Here is a 25417-nt window from a genome sequence, read left to right on the forward strand (position 1 = left end):
CCTCACCCCTGCCCACTTTGACAACCTAGGATGGCTTAGAGTAGACGACAGAGTACAGCAACTTGCAATGGGCCTGGTCTACAAGATACACTATACGACCAAGGTACCCATGTACATGTCAAAATACTTCCCAAAGGTCAGTGAATACCACGATCACAACACCAGAGGGAGCTCCACAAATCATGTTAAACCCAGATTCGGCTCAAACAAGGGACTAAACACGTTTCGCAATTATGCCACATCAATGTGGAACGCCCTACCCAAAGCTGTAAAGGAATGTGAATCCCTACCCACATTCAAAACCGCTCTTAAAGAGCACCTATGGGAGGCTGCAATTCGAAACAGGCCACCGTAAATGTCCAACCCCCACCCCCTCCTAATAGACAGTCTCCTCCCCACCGTATGTATATTTCTCTCCCCGCCGTATGTATATTTCTCTCCCACCCACCCACCCCCTCCTAATGTACAGTCTCCTCCCCACCGTATGTATATACTCTCTGTCAGGATCTAGGGGTAACAGTACTGTATATTTGCATATCATATATGTCACAAATGTAATAGTACTATATACCTGTTTGTCATGTATGTCCCTATGCCATAAATGTCATGATGTCATGTATGTTGTGTAATGTCATAAATGTCACTATGAATTGAAAATGGGGGACCCTGATGTAAACAAGACAAACGTCTTTCTCTGGTCTGCATCCCCATAAATACTGTTGTTTCCACAGCGGCCATCTGATCTCCAGACGGTGGAAGTGACCACTTTGAGAAGATAAAGATCCAGAGATGATGTCGGCAGCAGACAGCGGGTCGCGTCTCACGCGCTTCAAGAACAAGGGGAAGGACGCCACCGTGAGTGAGACTGTTTTAGACTCTTCTTGCATCACAAACAGTACTGTATATTTGTAGATCTGGTATGTCATAAATGTATAGAATAGAATAGAAAACTTTATTGCCATTTCAACACATGGTTGATTGGGATTTGTCGTGGTGCCAGAGCACATACAGTACATACAGTATAAAAACATACAATATAAAAACACAAGAATACATGCAATACAATCCCCACAATAAAAGTATTAGACAAACAATAAAAAAAAAAATGCTACAGTACCTAAAATAGCTCAGTGTTCCAGTTTAAAGTGCATATAGCCTTAAAGTGCCTGTCTAGATGTAGCATGTCTAGATAAATGTCTGGATGTAACAGTACTGTCTATCTGTATGTCATGTATGTCATATATGTTAAGATTAATAGAAAACGGGGGACCCTGATGTAAACAAGACGAAAGTCTTTCTCTGGTCTGCATCCCCTTAACAATTGTATGTATTGAGCTGTACTGTACTGTACCCATTCTGCAATCTGTTAATAAACTTTTCAATCAATCAATCAATCAATCAGCTGATACTGTACTGACGTTTTCAACTGTTACGATCTACTGTCGGTGTTGTGTTATGAACTCCTCCTCCGTGGGGTTTGTTTGTTTTACTGTAGGAGCTGAGGCGCAGGAGGGTGGAGGTCAATGTGGAGATCCGCAAAACCAAGAAGGACGAGCAGATCCTGAAGAGAAGGAACGTCCTCCCAGACGACCCCACCTCTCCTCTCCAGGAGCAGGACCCTAACACACAGGTCAGAGGACCCCACCTCTCCTCTCCAGGAGCAGGACCCTAACACACAGGTCAGAGGACCCCCCCTCTCCTCTCCAGGAGCAGGACCCTAACACACAGGTCAGAGGACCCCACCTCTCCTCTCCAGGAGCAGGACCCTAACACACAGGTCAGAGGACCCCACCTCTCCTCTCCAGGAGCAGGACCCTAACACACAGGTCAGAGGAGCCCACCTCTCCTCTCCAGGACCCTAACACACAGGTCAGGGGACCCCACCTCTCCTCTCCAGGAGCAGGACCCTAACACACAGGTCAGAGGACCCCACCTCTCCTCTCCAGGAGCAGGACCCTAACACACAGGTCAGAGGACCCCACCTCTCCTCTCCAGGAGCAGGACCCTAACACACAGGTCAGAGGACCCCACCTCTCCTCTCCAGGAGCAGGACCCTAACACACAGGTCAGAGGACCCCACCTCTCCTCTCCAGGACCCTAACACACAGGTCAGAGGACCCCACCTCTCCTCTCCAGGACCCTAACACACAGGTCAGGGGACCCCACCTCTCCTCTCCAGGACCCTAACACACAGGTCAGGGGACCCCACCTCTCCTCTCCAGGACCCTAACACACAGGTCAGGGGACCCCACCTCTCCTCTCCAGGACCCTAACACACAGGTCAGGGGACCCCCTGTACCAATTGGTGGGGGTTGCTTGAGCTGTGGAGCTCTCACTATGTGACAAATGGTCCCGACTGGAAGGATGAGACATTTCTTAAGTTGTGCTTCAGAAGGAAACTGTCCTTCTGTAAACTGTAAGTTACATTGTTAATTTAGTTTGTATTTACTTTTCTAGTTTAAGTTAATTCAATTAAAGAAATTGTAACTACAATATTGTATCTACAATTACATTTAAAACATTGTTTGTTTTTCAACCATATCTGTTGACAATATAATTTCTTTATATATTGAAGGCTACATCCTGCTACCTTTTTCAGCGTCTCTATTTCAAGGCAATATTTACAAAAACTAAACTAAAACTAGTAATTTCCTATACAAACATGTTTCCTACTATTTATGCTTATCTGTTCTGTGCGCACGCGAGGGAACATGTATGCGCAGGAGTGCGCGTGGCGTCATTTAAACAGAGTACAGGCACTTCTGATATTACCACTGCACCCCTGCAGAGGACCCCACCTCTCCTCTCCAGGACCCTAACTAACACAGGTCAGAGGAGCCCACCTCTCCTCTCCAGGACCCTAACTAACACAGGTCAGAGGAGCCCACCTCTCCTCTCCAGGACCCTAACTAACACAGGTCAGAGGAGCCCACCTCTCCCCTCCAGGACCCTAACTAACACAGGTCAGAGGAGCCCACCTCTCCTCTCCAGGACCCTAACTAACACAGGTCAGAGGAGCCCACCTCTCCTCTCCAGGACCCTAACTAACACAGGTCAGAGGAGCCCACCTCTCCCCTCCAGGACCCTAACTAACACAGGTCAGAGGAGCCCACCTCTCCTCTCCAGGACCCTAACTAACACAGGTCAGAGGAGCCCACCTCTCCTCTCCAGGACCCTAACTAACACAGGTCAGAGGAGCCCCCCTCTCCTCTCCAGGACCCTAACTAACACAGGTCAGAGGAGCCCACCTCTCCTCTCCAGGACCCTAACTAACACAGGTCAGAGGACCCCCCCTCTCCTCTCCAGGACCCTAACTAACACAGGTCAGAGGAGCCCACCTCTCCTCTCCAGGACCCTAACTAACACAGGTCAGAGGACCCCCCCTCTCCTCTCCAGGACCCTCATGCATCAACGTGTTCTACGCACAGATCTGTGCGTAACCCGTGCGTACGATCATTTCTAAGCAAAGAGTGGGATTCATCAATTTGAACTTGAACTTGACTTCGTGCTTACATCTACGCACAGGTCAGACCTGGCGTACCTAGCGCCCAGTGGTAGAATATATTATTACAACAAGGAAATGAGCTTCTGTGCATAATAACACTGGATGTTCTGTATGAACCGTAGTTCATTATAGTTCATTGTAAGATAGCAACAGTAGTGTAATTATGGTCAAAACCCTATAAATAGCATTTGGAATAATAGATCTTTCTCTCAGAATGAATGCAGCATGGTTTATATAGCGTTATCGGAATATACGGGGTGTAGGCTACTGACTGACTGCGCTCCGCGTAGCTTGATTGATTGATTGATTGAAAAGTTTATTAACAGATTGCAGAATGGGTACAGTACAGTACAGCTCAGTACATACAATTGTTAATTGGGGATGCAGATCAACTTTCGTCCTGTTTACATCAGGGTCCCCCATTTTCAATTCATCATAAATCATAAAGCTCAACTCGTTATTATTTTGCGCACAGACCGCCGAAACACGGGAACGTTTTAATTATATTTAAAAGGCTTTACGTTAAACGAAACAAGTGGAATTTCGAAGCTGTAAGCAGAATAAGTCATGAATATAGTGTTCTTCCCCCTTTTTACTGTACAAGAAAGAATAGAAAACGCAGTGCAATGACACCATGCAGATAGTGGACAGACTATATGATGGGATTCAAGTTCGCGTTTTTGTTGCTCATAGGCATGCTGTCAGAGTATGATATCTTAATCAAACATTCTAGAACATTTGTCGTCACAGATCATGTCCTAATGGAACATAGGCTATGGCATGGATCGTGATATTGTGTGGACTGTTATTATTACTGTACGGCGGTACCACCCATTGTGACAGCAGCCTTGAGTCCCGCACACAAACATGATGGAATTCAAGTTCATGTATTGAAAGGCAGGATACATCATACATGCAGTGAGATTCATTGTTCTTGTATATGCTCTCGTATTATATTGTTTATATAGGCTACCCAATACTGACATCAAAATAGATTGTAGTATGCCTCTAGAAATCATATGCAGCAGGTAGAAAATTGACGGGAGATCCATCGCGATTTGGAATAGAATTGAGGAGAACTTTAATCCGTGGGTATTAATCAAACAACACGGGAAAAGGCAGTCATATTCCAGCGCGGTCTTTATTAGCCGACAACAAAATAGATGCCTCTAAAAATCATATAGCCAATCGAACACAACTAATAAAGGCATTCATATTACAGCACGGTTATAATGACACACAACCAACGCCAAACAGTGGTCAACGAACGGTCTTTATTAGTATTTTGAGCTGTCCAGGCAGAATTGCAGCAATGGTCTTAGGGAGCCGTTGATATCTGACATCACCGTTTACAAGTCCGCCTTTTATTTATCCCATAAATCATAATACGCGATAGTGTCTTCTTGGTTCGACAGCAGTGAATTCTCCGTGGAGTTTCTCGGAGTCCCGCTCGGGTCGGTCCATTATTTCACATCCCATGGGGGGTGTTTCCTCATTTTCATGACCATATATGGATAATCATGCACGAGCATTGACGGTAGAACAAAGTGGTATTCATCAACACGGCAGGGCATAGAGCCTGCGTACGCACGTGTGATGAATGCCGACTTCCCTGTGCGTACACTAGTTCTACATTCCGTGCTTACGTGTGGAAGTAGGTCAAGTTCTACGTCCACGTTGATGCATGAGGGCCCAGGACCCTAACTAACACAGGTCAGAGGAGCCCACCTCTCCTCTCCAGGACCCTAACTAACACAGGTCAGAGGAGCCCACCTCTCCTCTCCAGGACCCTAACTAACACAGGTCAGAGGAGCCCACCTCTCCTCTCCAGGACCCTAACTAACACAGGTCAGAGGAGCCCACCTCTCCTCTCCAGGACCCTAACTAACACAGGTCAGAGGAGCCCACCTCTCCCCTCCAGGACCCTAACTAACACAGGTCAGAGGAGCCCACCTCTCCCCTCCAGGACCCTAACTAACACAGGTCAGAGGAGCCCACCTCTCCTCTCCAGGACCCTAACTAACACAGGTCAGAGGAGCCCACCTCTCCTCTCCAGGACCCTAACTAACACAGGTCAGAGGAGCCCACCTCTCCTCTCCAGGACCCTAACTAACACAGGTCAGAGGAGCCCACCTCTCCCCTCCTGGACCCTAACTAACACAGGTCAGAGGAGCCCACCTCTCCTCTCCAGGACCCTAACTAACACAGGTCAGAGGAGCCCACCTCTCCTCTCCAGGACCCTAACTAACACAGGTCAGAGGAGCCCACCTCTCCTCTCCAGGACCCTAACTAACACAGGTCAGAGGAGCCCCCCTCTCCCCTCCAGGACCCTAACTAACACAGGTCAGAGGAGCCCACCTCTCCTCTCCAGGACCCTAACTAACACAGGTCAGAGGAGCCCACCTCTCCTCTCCAGGACCCTAACTAACACAGGTCAGAGGACCCCCCCTCTCCTCTCCAGGACCCTAACTAACACAGGTCAGGGGACCCCACCTCTCCTCTCCAGGACCCTAACTAACACAGGTCAGAGGAGCCCACCTCTCCTCTCCAGGACCCTAACTAACACAGGTCAGAGGAGCCCACCTCTCCCCTCCAGGACCCTAACTAACACAGGTCAGAGGAGCCCCCCTCTCCCCTCCAGGACCCTAACTAACACAGGTCAGAGGAGCCCACCTCTCCTCTCCAGGACCCTAACTAACACAGGTCAGAGGAGCCCACCTCTCCTCTCCAGGACCCTAACTAACACAGGTCAGAGGACCCCACCTCTCCTCTCCAGGACCCTAACTAACACAGGTCAGAGGAGCCCACCTCTCCCCTCCAGGACCCTAACTAACACAGGTCAGAGGAGCCCACCTCTCCTCTCCAGGACCCTAACTAACACAGGTCAGAGGAGCCCACCTCTCCTCTCCAGGACCCTAACTAACACAGGTCAGAGGAGCCCACCTCTCCTCTCCAGGACCCTAACTAACACAGGTCAGAGGAGCCCACCTCTCCTCTCCAGGACCCTAACTAACACAGGTCAGAGGAGCCCACCTCTCCTCTCCAGGACCCTAACTAACACAGGTCAGAGGAGCCCACCTCTCCCCTCCAGGACCCTAACTAACACAGGTCAGAGGAGCCCACCTCTCCTCTCCAGGACCCTAACTAACACAGGTCAGAGGAGCCCACCTCTCCTCTCCAGGACCCTAACACACGGCAGCAGCACCAGCTCACAGATATCAATGAATTCGTTTATTTATTTCGAACATAAATTGAAAACAAATTAAATAAATTAGAAAATCTAAATAAAAGAATAAAGTAATAAACAGATGAACCCTTTCACTGCCACACGACAGAAGGTCAACCCTTTACTATCACACAACCGACGGTCACCGTCGGTTGTGTGATAGTAAAGGGTTAACCTTCTGTCGTGTGCCAGTGAAAGGGTTAACCGGCTGTTGTGTGGCAGTGAAAGGGTTTAAAAAACAAACAAGCAAAACAGTAATGTTGGAAAACGGCGCAGGATGAAGTGTAACGTGTGGCTAACGTAGAGGTGTGGTTACAGAAACGGTCAAGTTAGTCAATCAAAACGGATATAAATCTGGCGGAGACGGTCTCATCATCAGCCCTGTCCGATTGATTGATTGATTGATTGATTGATTGATTGATTGAACATTTTATTTAACAGATTGCAGAATGGGTACAATACAGTACGGCTCAATACACACAATTGTTAACACTTTCGGTGCCAGCCATGCGGTGCCCCGGAACCCCGTTGCGTGCCAACGCCCACTTTAATGATAGAGCTCTCATATTTGCGAACGCATAAACTATATCTTAAATTATGGCTATGTGTATAATATGGCCGTCGCTTATCAATGACTTGTTTGCAGTCAACATTGTCGAAACGGATTGTTTTTTAATCGGTTCATTTCCGTTTTATACCATTTTGAAAAACTCGTTTTTCGAAAGTTTCAGGAAAATATAAAGATTCTGTGATAATCGCCCGTTAGTGGAATACACTGGAATACACAAAAAACGTTGACATTTTTCGGCCTATTTATGAATCGTTTTCAAATAAACGCTAGATTATCGATAGTATATGTGTACTTATGCACGCTATAGAAGCGGGCTGAAAAATAGATTTTCCAATTTCCTGATCAGCACAGCACACACACACACACACACATAGGGCCCACGTTGATATCTCTGTGAAAAAAGCTCTGATTATCCCAAGACTGGTAAAATAGATTCCTTACCTCAGGTCAGATGTTCTCCAAAAAGATTATTCCAATTCCTGATCGCCATTCCAAATATCGATCGCGTTTATTGATCCAACGCTGGGTGGTCGAAACACCGATTCCACGCTGTTCTGATGGTCCACAATGAATCCGATCGGCTCGAGTTACATGCCTGAGAAGTAAAATGTGGAAGTAGGATTTTTTTTTTATGCGTTTCATTCAATCCAATCCAAAGGGGTGCAGTACCATAGGGAGAGACGATAGGGGCGGTATTTTCCCAATGGAGCTCAGAGAGAGTTCCAGTTGTAACGTGAGGCTAGATTGATGAAATATTAATGGAAATAGCTAATAAATATAAAAAAAAACAAGATCTCTCGTCGTTGGCACTGAGCGGTTGGCATGAACTAACGAGAAATCTCGTCGTTGGCACTCAAAGTGTTAAGGGGATGCAGGCCAGAGAAAGACTTTCGTCTTGTTTACATCAGGGTCCCCCATTTTAAATTCATAGTGACATTTATGACATACGCAACTTACAGATATACAGATGTATATCATGACATTTACGACATACAGATATACAGTACTGTTACAGTGTGTACAGAGCCGTCCGTAAGAAAGCAACATATCTACAAGAGAGACCCTTTAACCCTTTCACTGCCACACGACAGAAGGTTAACCCTGTACCATCACACAACCGACGGCGATGCTCCTTGCATCCGCGGAGCTAATGATGGAGCATCGCTGTCGGTTGTGTGATAGTAAAGGGCTAACCTTCTGTATTGTCACAGTGAAAGGGTTAACCGGCTGTCGTGTGGCAGTGAAAGGGTTAAAAAACAGACGTAAATGAACAGCCAGGACGGATCAGTAATGACCTGGCCTTGACCAATGGATATTGCCGTGTGTAGCAGGCAGCTAGCTAACCCCCCTCTGCTCTTCCTCTATAGCCTTCCCAGCACTGGTCAGTGGAGGAGATTGTGTTGGGCGTAAATAGCCAGAGCCTGGATCACCAACTGCAGGCCACGCAAGCAGCCAGGTAAGAAGGTCATTAATTATTTAAGCAGCTCTCTGACTGAAAAGCTTTGCAACGCATGTAGAAGGGATTGTGTGTAGACAATATTCACCCCATGCCATTACTGGTTACTGTTGACTAGCACACATGCAGTCTGTGATACCAGCGTTACTACTGTTGACTAGCACACATGCAGTCTGTGATACCAGAGTTACTACTGTTGACTAGCACACATGCAGTCTGTGATACCAGAGTTACTACTGTTGACTAGCACACATGCAGTCTGTGATACCAGAGTTACTACTGTTGACTAGCACACATGCAGTCTGTGATACCAGAGTTACTACTGTTGACTAGCACACATGCAGTCTGTGATACCAGAGTTACTACTGTTGACTAGCACACATGCAGTCTGTGATACCAGAGTTACTGTTGACTACTAGCACACATGCAGTCTGTGATACCAGAGTTACTACTGTTGACTAGCACACATGCAGTCTGTGATACCAGAGTTACTACTGTTGACTAGCACACATGCAGTCTGTGATACCAGAGTCACTACTGTTGACTAGCACACATGCAGTCTGTGATACCAGAGTTACTGTTGACTAGCACACATGCAGTCTGTGATACCAGAGTTACTGTTGACTAGCACACATGCAGTCTGTGATAGAACTGCAGTCTGTGATAGAACTTACAGGTTGAAAAAGCCCTCAGCTCGGAACTAGGCAAAATCTGCATATGGCTCGCCGACAACAAACTATCAATACACATGGGCAAAACAGAGTCCATTCTCTTCGGTTCAAATAACAAACTCAGCAAGACCGACGGCTTCTCGGTTACAGTGGGTGACAATATTATCACAAGGAAAGATGAAATTACCTACCTGGGTTCCATCCTAGAGGCTAATCTTTCCTGTGACAAAATGGCATCCAATGTAATAAAAAAAGTCAACCAACGAACGCGTTTCTTGTACCGGATCTCCTCTCTGGTAAACAAGAATACCCTGAAGACTCTAGCAGGAGCACTCATTCAAGGGTACTACGACTATGCTTGCACCTCATGGTACCAAAGCACCTCAAAGGCACTAAAAAACAAATTACAAACATCTCAAAACAAGCTAGTCAGACTACTACTTGACCTGACTCCTAGAACCCACCTCACCCCTGCCCACTTTGACAACCTAGGATGGCTTAGAGTAGACGACAGAGTACAGCAACTTGCAATGGGCCTGGTCTACAAGATACACTACGCGACCAAGGTACCCATGTACATGTCAAAATACTTCCCAAAGGTCAGTGAATACCACGATCACAACACCAGAGGGAGCTCCACAAATCATGTAAAACCCAGATTCGGCTCAAACAAGGGACTAAACACGTTTCGCAATTATGCCACATCAATGTGGAACGCCCTGCCTAAAGCTGTAAAGGAATGTGAATCACTACCCACCTTCAAAAACACTCTCAAAAAACACCTACGTGAGACTGCAATTCGAAACTGGCCCCTACAAATGTCCTAACCTAGTTGTACAGTAAATGACCAAGAAAGGCTTTGTCAATATTCCAATGTACAGTGTAAAATGTGTGTGTGTCCCCTTCCCAACCCCCCCCCCCCCCCCCACACCTCCAATGTACAGCCCTCACCCAACCCACCCAACCCCACCCCACCCAACCAACCTCCTCCAATGTACAGTTTCTATGCCAAATGTATATACACTCCTTTTCTGGACACTTTTGTATCACAAACAGTACTGTATTTGCAAATCGGATATGTCATAAATGTATAGATGTAGCAGTACTGTCTATCTGTATGTCATGTATGTCATATATGTTATGATGAATTGAAAATGGGGGACCCTGATGTAAACAAGACGAAAGTCTTTCTCTGGTCTGCATCCCCTTAACAATTGTATGTATTGAGCTGTACTGTACTGTACCCATTCTGCAATCTGTTAATAAACTTTTCAATCAATCAATCAATACCAGAGTCACTACTGTTGACTAGCACACATGCAGTCTGTGATACCAGTGTTACTACTGTTGACTAGCACACATGCAGTCTGTGATACCAGTCAGAGTCACTACTGTTGACTAGCACACATGCAGTCTGTGATACCAGTGTTACTACTGTTGACTAGCACACATGCAGTCTGTGATACCAGAGTCACTACTGTTGACTAGCACACATGCAGTCTGTGATACCAGAGTTACTACTGTTGACTAGCACACATGCAGTCTGTGATACCAGAGTTACTGTTGACTAGCACACATGCAGTCTGTGATACCAGAGTTACTGTTGACTAGCACACATGCAGTCTGTGATACCAGTGTTACTGTTGACTAGCACACATGCAGTCTGTGATACCAGAGTCACTACTGTTGACTAGCACACATGCAGTCTGTGATACCAGAGTCACTACTGTTGACTAGCACACATGCAGTCTGTGATACCAGAGTTACTACTGTTGACTAGCACACATGCAGTCTGTGATACCAGCGTTACTGTTGACTAGCACACATGCAGTCTGTGATACCAGAGTTACTGTTGACTAGCACACATGCAGTCTGTGATACCAGAGTTACTGTTGACTAGCACACATGCAGTCTGTGATACCAGAGTTACTGTTGACTAGCACACATGCAGTCTGTGATACCAGAGTCACTACTGTTGACTAGCACACATGCAGTCTGTGATACCAGAGTTACTACTGTTGACTAGCACACATGCAGTCTGTGATACCAGAGTTACTGTTGACTAGCACACATGCAGTCTGTGATACCAGAGTTACTACTGTTGACTAGCACACATGCAGTCTGTGATACCAGCGTTACTACTGTTGACTAGCACACATGCAGTCTGTGATACCAGAGTCACTACTGTTGACTAGCACACATGCAGTCTGTGATACCAGAGTTACTACTGTTGACTAGCACACATGCAGTCTGTGATACCAGAGTTACTACTGTTGACTAGCACACATGCAGTCTGTGATACCAGAGTCACTACTGTTGACTAGCACACATGCAGTCTGTGATACCAGCGTTACTACTGTTGACTAGCACACATGCAGTCTGTGATACCAGCGTTACTACTGTTGACTAGCACACATGCAGTCTGTGATACCAGAGTTACTACTGTTGACTAGCACACATGCAGTCTGTGATACCAGAGTTACTACTGTTGACTAGCACACATGCAGTCTGTGATACCAGAGTTACTACTGTTGACTAGCACACATGCAGTCTGTGATACCAGCGTTACTGTTGACTAGCACACATGCAGTCTGTGATACCAGAGTTACTGTTGACTAGCACACATGCAGTCTGTGATACCAGAGTTACTGTTGACTAGCACACATGCAGTCTGTGATACCAGTGTTACTGTTGACTAGCACACATGCAGTCTGTGATACCAGAGTCACTACTGTTGACTAGCACACATGCAGTCTGTGATACCAGAGTTACTACTGTTGACTAGCACACATGCAGTCTGTGATACCAGAGTTACTGTTGACTAGCACACATGCAGTCTGTGATACCAGAGTCACTACTGTTGACTAGCACACATGCAGTCTGTGATACCAGAGTTACTACTGTTGACTAGCACACATGCAGTCTGTGATACCAGAGTTACTACTGTTGACTAGCACACATGCAGTCTGTGATACCAGAGTTACTACTGTTGACTAGCACACATGCAGTCTGTGATACCAGAGTTACTGTTGACTAGCACACATGCAGTCTGTGATACCAGAGTTACTACTGTTGACTAGCACACATGCAGTCTGTGATACCAGCGTTACTACTGTTGACTAGCACACATGCAGTCTGTGATACCAGCGTTACTACTGTTGACTAGCACACATGCAGTCTGTGATACCAGAGTCACTACTGTTGACTAGCACACATGCAGTCTGTGATACCAGCGTTACTACTGTTGACTACAGGGCCAAACATTTTACTTTTTGACTCACAGGCCAGTGGCGGGAAAAATCTACCCGCCAAGCATATTTCTTACCGGCCAAAAGAATACGCATTTTTGTGTCACATACCGTAATTCCTCTAATAGTAACCGGGTCTCAAATACAAGCCGGGTCTCTATTAATGGCCGGGTGCGCTCTTGAGCTAAGCAATTATAAGCCGGCCTCCTAATACAAGCCGGGTTACTAATATACTGAGCTGCATACTGAGCTAGTTACTTGATTTCACTTTGAAAACGTTGAAATGACCAGTGACCACCTGTAATTGCACTGTTTACTATTTCATACAGTACTTGGTTTCAATAAATGAACCCAGTACATTTTACTGGGTTCAAACTGACACAAAATGTTGATTTATTCATTATGATCCGTTTGAAAATTTGAAATATAGGCCTCCCTCTTATACAGGCCTCCTCCTAATACAAGCCTGGTACCCGCTACAGTTGAAACAAATACAAGCCGGGGTTACTATTAGAGGAATTACGGTATATACATATTATAATTTTTTTTCAGTACATTTCAAGTAGATAAGGTATTACGTTGAAGAATACACACTTAAATAAGAGGCCAGAGTAAAATTTGAAGCAAATTATTTTAATATATTGATTAGGGCTGCACGACCTGGGAATCGATACCGGTACCCAACGGTACCTTTTTTCTGTACTTTACTCTCTCTCTCTCTGAAGTCTAAACTTCACAACACACAATCTAAAACCCCTCCCTACCTCCCTCTCCCAAACCGTTCCTACAACAATTTTCTTATGTTGCATGATCATGTACATTTATTTGCTAGATGCGCTATTGGTCAGGACATTAAAACACATTTAGAATGTCACAAATTTTATGAGCGAACGAATATAGTTTGAGTGGATATATCATTCAATAGGGAAAACTTAGGTTAGACGCGTGTGTATAATAATCTCTCTGTGTCTCTCCTGCTCTCTCTCTGGCTATCTTTTACGTGTATTTACACCTAAATGCTTATTGGTCAGGCAGCCACGGCGGTGACGTCATTAAGTTGATGGCCATTGATGGGTATTATAAACAGCGTTTTGACAGTGCTCTGCTGATACCTGATAGTCACCATGGAACATTGAACATTGACTTTAGCATGTCTATTTTATCATGGCTATTTTTTTTACCTGTTTATTATGTCTATTTTATTAGTTTATTAGTATCACTGCACATCAAAGCGGGCATGGCCCACCCACATTTCACTGTATGCCCTGGTGTGTATGTGAATAAATCTTGTGTTATTTTAAATGATAATAAAATCTTGAAACTTGATTTGTCTTGTTTACATCAGGGTCCCCCATTTTCCTTATAATACATTTACATTTAGTCATTTAGCTGACGCTTTTATCCACTTTTAGACTTACAAGTCTGTACGACAAGTCATCAGCAAGGGCACAACTCTTATCAGCTGAGTAACAATGTTCATCAAATACTAAGTCCATAGGCCTAATACTTGGAGATTGCTCATCACTGGGGCATGTCATAGAATAGTCAAGTCAAGTAATTTATTTATAGAGCACATTTAAAAGCTCGAGAGCTAACCAAAGTGCTGTACAGTACAGTCAAAGCATAAAATCAATGTCCTATCAAATACACAAATACAAAAAGGCACAACAGGACAGGACAGTACATTCAGAAAATAGGGCAAGCGGATAGGGGAGCACAAAGTACAGTATAGCACACCGGGGACAGAGGAGCACAAGAAGAAGAATGTGTAATTACAGTGTAATGACATAGAGTTGCACTTATATAGCAGGGAAATATAATTCAACCTCCTTCCTAAAAATAATAGTCTGCTCTGGCCTCTGGTACACTACTGACATTAAAGACCACTTATTAAATTAAATTAAAACAGACATAATCCTTTCACTACCACACTACAGAAGGTTAACCTTTCACTACCACACTACAGAAGGTTAACCCTTTCACTACCACACTACAGAAGGTTAACCTTTCACTACCACACTACAGAAGGTTAACCTTTCACTGCCACACTACATAAGGTTAACCTTTCACTACCACACTACAGAAGGTTAACCTTTCACTACCACACTACAGAAGGTTAACCTTTCACTACCACACTACAGAAGGTTAACCTTTCACTGCCACACTACAGAAGGTTAACCTTTCACTACCACACTACAGAAGGTTAACCTTTCACTACCACACTACAGGAGGTTAACCCTTTCACTACCACACTACAGAAGGTTAACCTTTCACTACCACACTACAGAAGGTTAACCTTTCACTACCACACTACAGAAGGTTAACCTTTCACTACCACACTACAGAAGGTGTTGTGTTTACAGTGCCACAAGACGTGACTCATTGTCATAACAAAAGAGCGTGACTAGAACGCAGCAAGGTGCTAATTGCCCACAGAGAGAGAGGGGAGAGGGGGGCCTCCTGGATTACAATGCATTCTGGGTAGGGTTGTAGTTGTTTAACACTGAGTGTAAAAGGCCATTTTCATTTTCAAGGCCATTTTCTCTGATTAGGTTTTGTGATAATCACCATGATTCATAGGAAGTAGCTTGAAAAGTATCCCACCAAAATGTTCAAGTGATGGCTTATTTTGAAGGTATGAATCTCTACTTTCATAATATGTATAAAAAAAAAGAAAAAAAAATGAAAATTGAAGATGGTTCAACAAGTCCCTAATCTCTACGGCTAGTCACATATTGAGGGATGTGATTTATTTATTTTACATTTCTATTTGAGAATTCCTCACTTCCTGCTGTTCTCCACTGTTCCGTGTTGGTGACCTCGTCCCCGTGCCCCTCCCTCCCATAGAAAGCTCCTCTCCAGAGAGAAGATCCCTCCCATTGACACCATCGTCGGTGCAGGCCTCATCCCCAGGTTTGTGTGCTTCCTGGCCCTGTCCGACTGCCCCCCCATCCAGTTGGAGGCGGCGTGGGCCCTGACCAACATCGCCTCAGGCTCCTCGGAGCAGACCGCCGCCGTGGTGGATGGAGGCGCCATCCCGGCATTCATTGGCCTGGTGACCTCGCCCCACCCCCACATCAGCGAGCAGGCCGTCTGGGCTCTGGGCAACATCGCAGGTAACCATCAGCGAGCAGGCCGTCTGGGCTCTGGGCAACATCGCAGGTAACCATCAGCGAGCAGGCCGTCTGGGCTCTGGGCAACATCGCAGGTAACCATCAGCGAGCAGGCCGTCTGGGCTCTGGGCAACATGGCAGGTAACCATCAGCGAGCAGGCCGTCTGGGCTCTGGGCAACATGGCAGGTAACCATCAGCGAGCAGAGCGTCTGGGCTCTGGGCAACATTGCAGGTAACCATCAGCGAGCAGGCCGTCTGGGCTCTGGGCAACATGGCAGGTAACCATCAGCGAGCAGGCCGTCTGGGCAACATGGCAGGTAACCATCAGCGAGCAGGCCGTCTGGGCTCTGGGCAACATGGCAGGTAACCATCAGCGAGCAGGCCGTATGGGCTCTGGGCAACATGGACACTGGGATTTGAGGATGCATTGTGTAGAGTCTAGGGCTGCACGATACACCGATACTATAAAAGTATTGCGATTAGGGCTGCACGATTAATCGTAAAAGAAAATATCGATTCATAGACGTATACGATCTCATTTCTAAATGTCAATTCTGATGTATTTGCATTTGCGTCAAAATGGAGATCAGTTGCATTAAAACACTCGCTCCTATTCCCCTATGCATTCACGTCACGCTGCATTCACGCATCGACTTATTTGCTTCGGAACAATCCCAGTTGCGATATCAATCACACTTACACGATGTAAAGCAAAACATGCTATCAATTCAACATTCAATACCTAAAGGTTTAATGTGAGCGATTTGTAGTGTCAAATTTCCCTCGGGATAATTAAAGTATTTCTATTTTATTCTATTCTATATTTTCTCACTTTTGTGTTGACTCGTCGCCAGATTCCTGTTTTTGGGTTCCAGATGAGAGGTAGAAGCTGGACAACACAACGGTTCCATAGCCTGAAGTCTTATAGTCATACAGTCCAAAGTTTATAAAAATTCCACGGAAAATGAGTTTTTGTAATGTGTGTACCGGTAGAAACACGACGCATGCTTGTCAAATGACTCCCTGAGCTGACTGACGAGTGCCGCGACGCACGGACCTCCTGCACACAGGCGTGAGAGAGGAAAAGAGACTTCTTTTGTATGTTACAAGATACTTTTAAGTTTTAAGTCAAGCACTTTCATATATGTTATGTTGTCTATTTAAGAAAGAGTGTATTAAATGCTTTTATTGAATAAATAAGAATCGTGTAAGAGAATCGTGATGTCAATTCTTAGGGAGAAAAATCGTGATTCACATTTTAGCAAGAATCGTGCAGCCCTAATTGCGATACCCAGCTGTTAAAAATGGTCCCATACTCTATTTTATTAGTATCGATACTTTTAGAATATCCTTGAGCTCAAGGAGTCTGGGCAGAGTTAAGTTTTGTTTTCCAAACGTGAGGAATGGGAGGGTCTTAGTCCAAAACTCTCTCTCTCTCACACTATATATATTAGTGCTGTCAGGCGATTACATTTTTTTATCTAATTGGTAATTACAGGATTTGTAATTAATTAATCGAATTAATTGCATTTTAATCACATAACCATTTTATGCCTGATATTATATATTCTATAATCATGTTTCAAATTGCATGTGTCCGGATGGCAGAATTCAGTACTGTATCTACAAAACCTTCTGTGTAATCATCTTCCATTTATTAATTTGCTTAGATTTTTCAGGTCTGGTAAATTTGAGCATGATGTTATTCACAGTCAAAGATAAAAAAAAAAAATTGATATTCTCATTTGGTTCATTACAATTTACTCAAGCCTAGTAACAGACACAATATTTCTGACACTGGGAATACATTCCCTGAGATCCATAGATGTACCTAGAATCAGATACCAAGAACATGCAAATGGACCATATAAAAAAAACCTGTAAATGTGTATTCTACATTCTTATGGAATGGAAAAAAAAGTATTTAATTTTTTTTTTTAGTACATTTTCATAACGCAATAATTTGCTGTGTAATTAATTAATCTAATTAACGCGATAAACTGACAGCCCTAATATATATATATATATTCCATTACCTTTCCTAATGTTTTAGGTTTTTTGCTGTGGTATTGTTTTAGAAGCGGTTTCGTGACACTTAGGCTGGTTTCGGTATCAAAGTCATAGTATTGTGATGACACTAGCAGAGTCTGATGTATATATCTCCTCATGGGGCTCTTCTGAACGGCTCCATGATGGTATACTACTTCATATTGGGCAGACCTCCCAGCCCTACAGGAAAGCTACTGAAGTATTTAGCATCTCTTTGTGCTCCTGGGCTCCTTGTTGGGTGTTGTGCTCCTGGGCTCCTTGTTGGGTGTTGTGCTCCTGGGCTCCTTGTTGGGTGTTGTGCTCCTGGGCTCCTTGTTGGGTGTTGTGCTCCTGGGCTCCTTGTTGGGTGTTGTGCTCCTGGGCTCCTTGTTGGGTGTTGTGCTCCTGGGCTCCTTGTTGGGTGTTGTGCTCCTGGGCTCCTTGTTGGGTGGGGACGCCTACGAGTTGAACATGCAGGGAAAACTGTTTATAGAAGTGGTTTAGAATGTTGACCGTTGGAAAAGGAATCAAGCGATGTGTTTTTTCTCTCACCTAGGCGACGGTTCCAACTACAGAGATCAAGTGATTAAGCACGGTGGCATCGAGTCGCTCCTGCATCTGTTGGCTGTTCCAGACCTCTCCGTGTTCCATGTGAGTTCTCCTCCACGTGGAACATTGTGCCAAGCTCTGGGATGTTGGCGGTATCTGTCGTATGGCCACCTAAGCCTTGCTCTTCATCACAACTAGGGCTGTTCCGATTTATTTATGTAGGCTTTATCTTGGGCACACAGACTGGAAACATCTAATTGACGGCAAGGCTCGATCAAAGCCAAGGAGTTTACCGACGAGGTCTATGTGCAACCGGCCAAACATGTAGCCGCATGTCGGCTGGCGGGCAACGCCAACGGGGTGTCGGTGTGATGGTTACTTGGAGGAAGGAGCCGCGACGGCCCACGTAGAAGTATCATCAGTCCACCTGTCTCTGTGGTGCCTCTGGGATCACATATAATGCTGTCACCTAACCAGGGCTGTACCGAATGTCCTTCTTTTTACATTCGAAGCTTCTATTGACGTTTTCGAATGAAGCTTCCAATGTCTGTCGTCATATTTTATGACATAAAAAAAGAAATCCTCAATTTGAATAAAGTGATTAACACTTTAATCGCCGGGAACGCCGTAACTCGTCTTTGCTCGCCATGCTCATTCTGCCGAAGACGCCGTAACACGTCTTTGATGTCAATATTTCAAAAATCTGTGATCGAAATCATATTTCTCCTCCGGGGACCTGAGATATACTGCTGATCTCCACTCAACTCTCTAACGGTTCAAGAGCGCCATCTGGTGGCAGATCGGCCAACAGGAAGTGACGCGCCAAACAGGAAGTGCTCATCCATATTTCGTCCGGGCACTCGCGATCGTTAGCCGTACTCCATCTCGACACACTGGATAATCAATCGCTCGCCCTAACTCAATAAACAACGTTATTTGGACGTATATAGTATTATACAACCTGGAAATGGTTCATCTAGATCAACATCCCATAATCGAAAACTGTCTACTCCAAGCTGATCGTCCAACGGCGCGAGGAAGATACGGTAAGATCCAGCGTTATTTTCTAACGTGTTCCATATAAACTGCTCTGAGGATCATATGACCCACACTAGGTGAATGATATAACGTTGCCCACGGAATTATAAACGACCCCCCGCCCATCGGGTCATCATCAGATGATACGTAGTAACTTCTAGAAGTACCTCCAGTTTAAATTTTTTATCTGGCACCGATCGCTACCAAACTGTATTTGATCATCAATATAATGCATTTGGGGCTATAAATCAAGTTCTGGAGAAAGCTGCGGAAAACGATAAAAACATACTTATACTTTAGACCATATTTTAGTATGAATATGTGAATGAAAAAGTATAACGTTGCTACACCCTGAACAATGGCTATAGGACATTGAATGGGCCATAATAATGTCAATTTAGCAATAGAATTTAAAAAGTTATAGCCCTGCAAAGAAGGGGAACTTCTCCATAGACAAATAGAGCTGGCTAGGGATGGTAAATTATGAATTTAACCATGGCGATCAAAGTGTTAACTTAATCTGATTAAATTAGTCTTTTTCTTTTTTATTAAATCAGCTTTCTTTAGTGAATATAACTCGTGAGTTTCGTCAACATAAATAATCCAATAAGGCTCACGGTTGGTACGGAAGTGATGGTGACGTCTTGATGGAGCGCCGAGCGGATGCAGATACATCATTTATGATAAATGTTTTATTTAAATTTGTATGACGAGTCATAAACTATAATAGTATAATACACTATAATATTAGTGTAGCCTAATCTTTATCTGAAACTGAAGAAAAAACCCATTGGTTTAAACAGACGCATACAAAAAAAATAAAAATAAAAATAATCAAATGTTGATTTAGAATTCGAATGTCAACGTTAGGAATGAAGCTTCGAACTATTCGCTACAGCCCTACACCTAACTGTACTGTATATACTGTACTAACTGTCCCCATCACCCCCACCTCCAGGTCTAACTGTCCCCATCACCCCCACCTCCAGGTCTAACTGTCCCCATCACCCCCACCTCCAGGTCTAACTGTCCCCATCACCCCCACCTCCAGGTCTAACTGTCCCCATCACCCCCACCTCCAGGTCTAACTGTCCCCATCACCCCCACCTCCAGGTCTAACTGTCCCCATCACCCCCACCTCCAGGTCTAACTGTCCCCATCACCCCCACCTCCAGGTCTCACTGTCCCCATCACCCCCACCTCCAGGTCTAACTGTCCCCATCACCCCCACCTCCAGGTCTCACTGTCCCCATCACCCCCACCTCCAGGTCTAACTGTCCCCATCACCCCCACCTCCAGGTCTCACTGTCCCCATCACCCCCACCTCCAGGTCTAACTGTCCCCATCACCCCCACCTCCAGGTCTAACTGTCCCCATCACCCCCACCTCCAGGTCTCACTGTCCCCATCACCCCCACCTAGAGCTGCCGCGGTATCGGTATTACCGCGGTATCGCTGTTACATCATGCCCACCGCAGCGTTGGGCTGAATACCGGCATCACAGCTGTTTTTTATTATATTATTATTATTATTACGCTCTCGTTGGGCTTGCGGCTCTGCAGATATACCCTACTTCTCTGTCGAGATTCCAAGCGACCCTATTGGGTACCAGAAAAGTCACATGAAACACTGCAGACCACTGATTGGTCAGAAGAGATACGCGTCACATGCTTGGAGCATCTTGCAGTGCTTTTACTTCCTGAATCTCAGCCATCACAACACGGCTAATAGTACGTTAGCTCCCACCGGAGACCGGAGTGGATTACCGACGCCGTCGCTCCTCAGGGAACGAGGCATAATGATTTTACTGCAACGAAATGTTATAATAAAAGCCCTTCGTTCTATACACTTGTCTGATTGAAAACTTTATTAACAGACCGCAGAATGGGTACAACTCGGCACGCTCTGAGCAAAGAAAGGAACTTAGATATTAATTGAGTAACGCTTGCCTTGCTATGTGGTCCGGTAAATACGAACGTGTAACTATACTAACGTTAATGCCACAAATCGAATGCCTTTGTAATCATAAGTAGTAACGTTATAATAAGAAGAAGAAGAAAGGGTCGGGGGGGTAACCGGCGGGCGCGACACCGAGGGGAGACTTCGAATCCGTGTTTCACTTTTAATAACGAATGCGTGCATGCCGAATCCCAAACAATATTCATGCTGCAAAGTCATCCTCTAAAGATAGACATTTAGACTAGAGGCAGGCTATATGCTATATAAAGAGTAGACTACAAAAAAAATGCATTCAAACTTCTTTTTTTTTGTGTGTGTGTGTGCGGTTATTACCGCGGCGGTAGGAAATATTTAGCAAATGTGTGCGGTAAGGAAAACATCAATACCGCGGCAGCCCCACCTCCAGGTCTAACTGTCCCCATCACCCCCACCTCCAGCTCTAACTGTCCCCATCACCCCCACCTCCAGGTCTAACTGTCCCCATCACCCCCACCTCCAGGTCTAACTGTCCCCATCACCCCCACCTCCAGGTCTAACTGTCCCCATCACCCCCACCTCCAGGTCTAACTGTCCCCATCACCCCCACCTCCAGGTCTAACTGTCCCCATCACCCCCACCTCCAGGTCTAACTGTCCCCATCACCCCCACCTCCAGGTCTAACTGTCCCCATCACCCCCACCTCCAGGTCTAACTGTCCCCATCACCCCCACCTCCAGGTCTCACTGTCCCCATCACCCCCACCTCCAGGTCTCACTGTCCCCATCACCCCCACCTCCAGGTCTAACTGTCCCCATCACCCCCACCTCCAGGTCTAACTGTCCCCATCACCCCCACCTCCAGGTCTAACTGTCCCCATCACCTCCACCTCCAGCTCTAACTGTCCCCATCACCCCCACCTCCAGGTCTAACTGTCCCCATCACCCCCACCTCCAGGTCTAACTGTCCCCATCACCCCCACCTCCAGGTCTAACTGTCCCCATCACCCCCACCTCCAGGTCTAACTGTCCCCATCACCCCCACCTCCAGGTCTAACTGTCCCCATCACCCCCACCTCCAGGTCTCACTGTCCCCATCACCCCCACCTCCAGGTCTAACTGTCCCCATCACCCCCACCTCCAGGTCTAACTGTCCCCATCACCCCCACCTCCAGGTCTAACTGTCCCCATCACCCCCACCTCCAGGTCTAACTGTCCCCATCACCCCCACCTCCAGGTCTAACTGTCCCCATCACCCCCACCTCCAGGTCAGCTACCTCAGGAACGTCAGCTGGACTCTGTCCAACCTGTGCCGGAACAAGAACCCGGAGCCCCCGCTGGCGTCGGTGCAGCAGCTGCTCCCCGCCCTGGCGCGCCTCCTCCACCACCACGACCGGGAGGTGATGGCCGACACCTGCTGGGCCGTGTCCTACCTGACGGACGGCCTCAGCGAGAGGATCGAGGTGGTGGTGCGGGCGGGCCTGGTGCCCAGACTGGTCCAGCTGCTGGCCTGCGGAGAGCTGTCCATCGTGGTGCGTCCCTAACCTTAACCCCTGACCCTTAACCCCTGACCCTTAACCTCGTCCAGCTGCTGGCCTGCGGAGAGCTGTCCATCGTGGTGCGTCCCTGACCCTTAACCCCTGACCCTTAACCTGGGTGTCGGACGGGAGCGCAGCATGCAGCCTGGTCACCATCGGTCCAAGAACGCCCGCCCTGCCGGCCTGGTGAATCCCCCCACAAGTGACGGCAACATGGCTGTCTGTCGTCAGGGCAGCCTTGCGACCTCGCTCTCTCCACAAGCGCTCCTCTCTCGGACGGACACATCGGTCTGACGGCGCACTAGAGTAGATGTATGAAACTATATTAAGTATAGAAATTAGGCTTGTCCCCCCGACTAAGGATTTGTATAGTCGACTTTGATTGGCCAACATGTGCCGATAGTCGACTGGTGGTTTTTGCCCAATGCAAAAATGTATAAATACAAAAAATTATAAATATATATATATATTTTTGTATCATTCCATTTGGGCTGTGGGGGGTGCTTAATGTCTGATTGAGTCGACGGAAGGCTTCTTGTCCTCTGCAAAAGCATGCAATTGGTCCACTGATGGATACATCTTGATATTTGTCTAGTCTAGTGTGTTCATTAGACGGTGAAATCCTCTTTCAGTGCCTCTGTGCCTGTTTTCGTAGGCAGTTAGCCTCTGGTATGCGTGCCATTAGCGTTAGCCACGCTTCTATGCCTCTTTTCTTTTGGAAAGAATGATACAAAAATATATATATATATTATTATAATTATTATTTTAATTTTTTTTAAAGGTTGGCAGTCGACTACGGCTCCTTTCGATCGATTAGTCGACTATTCGACTAATAGAGGTCAGCCCTAGTAGAAATATATGAGTTTATTGGAGAAAACTAATTTTAATAATATATGCCTTATTCTATGCGCACTGTACAGCCAGACTTTATGTGACGGAGAGTCTAGAGATACACTTTTTTTTTTGGATCTACTTTTTCTCCCCTTTTTTCTATTTTTCTCCCGTCCCCAATTTCGTATCGTCCAATTCTACCCTCCCCTGTCTCGGACGTTGTTAGGCCATGCCTCCCACTGGTCGGCTGCACTGTGGACGAAGCCTTGCATCACGTGTCCCCTCTGTTGTCTCTTATTCAGAATGGATTTGGTGCCAGCTGTCATTTCTGCTCCTCTCCGACACTTGAGACCGAATGAAAATAACAATAGGCACATACTACAAATAAGCTTTTGAATAAATTAAATTCCAATCCCTCTCTATATATATATATTAGTGCTGTCAGGCGATTAAAAAAATTTATCTAATTAATTACAGGATTTGTAATTAATTAATCTAATTAATCGCATTTTAATCGCATAACCATTTTATGCCTGATATTCTATATTCTATAATCATATTTCAAATTGCATGTGTCCGGATGGCAGAATTCAGTACTGTATCTACAAAACCTTCTGTTTAATCATCTTCCATCTATTAATTTGCTTAGATTTTTCAGGTCTGGTCAATTTGAGCATGGTGTTATTCACAGTCAAAGATAAAAAAATAATTATTGATATTCTCCTTTGGTTCATTACAATTTACTCAAGCCTAGTAACAGACACAGTATTTCTGACACTGGGAATACATTCCCTGAGATCCATAGATGTCCCTAGAATCAGATACCAAGAACATGCTAATGGACCATATAAAACAAATCTGTAAATGTGTATTCTACGTTCTTATGGAATGAATGAGATAAAAAAAAATATATAAAAAAAATAAAAATGTAATTAATTTTGAGTTAATTTTCATAACGCGATAATTTGCTGTGTAATTAATTAATCTAATTAACGCGATAAACTGACAGCCCTAATATATATATATATATATAGTATAAATATATATAAAACTGTATACACTGTGTTATCTTCATTTTAAGGGTAAATAGGTTTTGCGGCACCAGGTGAATTTTATTCCGTGCAGGAGGGGGCAAAATGGCTCTTTTGATAGTAACGTTTGCCGACCCCTGGACTAACCCATTGAGTCCTATAACTCAACCAGCCCTACCAGTGACTGAATGAACTGTCCTCTGCCTCACTAGACCCCCGCGCTGCGCTCACTGGGTAACATTGTGACGGGGACGGATGAGCAGACGCAAAGCGTGCTGAACGCCGGCGCCCTCGCCATGCTGCCCGGCCTGCTGCGCCACCACAAGGCCAACCTCCAGAAGGAGGCGGCCTGGACCGTGTCCAACATCACCGCCGGCAGAGACGGCCAGATCCAGGAGGTGGTCAACGCAGGCCTGGTGCCGGTCCTGGTGGAGGTCCTGCAGCAGGTAAGAGAGAGGAAGAGAAGACCAGAGACATAGAAGATACAATATGGCACCGTGCCACATTTCATTGGCCGCTGTTGTCATTCAATGATAATGACCACAATCACCTGTTGTTTGCTGACCAGATAAAAAAAAAGGAAAGGGGAGATTTGGCCCGATCCATAGATGAATGAATGAATCTCGAACATGATTAAAAATAATTATAGTAAATAAAAAAAGACAAACAACAAAATAT

The 25417-nt window shown here is 45.6% G+C and overlaps 1 protein-coding gene across 1 annotated transcript in view; it reads left to right on the forward strand.

The window, feature by feature from the left end:
• The first annotated feature begins 730 nt into the window (after positions 1 to 730).
• LOC311231916 (importin subunit alpha-1-like) overlaps positions 731 to 25417 on the forward strand; it is a 31785-nt gene continuing 7098 nt past the window's right edge. The window contains exons 1-7 of the mRNA XM_084318547.1: positions 731 to 855; positions 1496 to 1630; positions 8670 to 8758; positions 15525 to 15793; positions 18376 to 18470; positions 22608 to 22871; positions 24952 to 25185. Coding sequence (XP_084174673.1) covers positions 790 to 855; positions 1496 to 1630; positions 8670 to 8758; positions 15525 to 15793; positions 18376 to 18470; positions 22608 to 22871; positions 24952 to 25185 — 1152 coding nt within the window. The 5' untranslated portion in view covers positions 731 to 789. The remainder of the gene's footprint in view (positions 856 to 1495; positions 1631 to 8669; positions 8759 to 15524; positions 15794 to 18375; positions 18471 to 22607; positions 22872 to 24951; positions 25186 to 25417) is intronic.

This window comes from Notolepis coatsorum (genome assembly GCF_963971535.1).
Source record: "Notolepis coatsorum genome assembly, chromosome: 7".
Taxonomy (NCBI): domain Eukaryota; kingdom Metazoa; phylum Chordata; class Actinopteri; order Aulopiformes; family Paralepididae; genus Notolepis; species Notolepis coatsorum.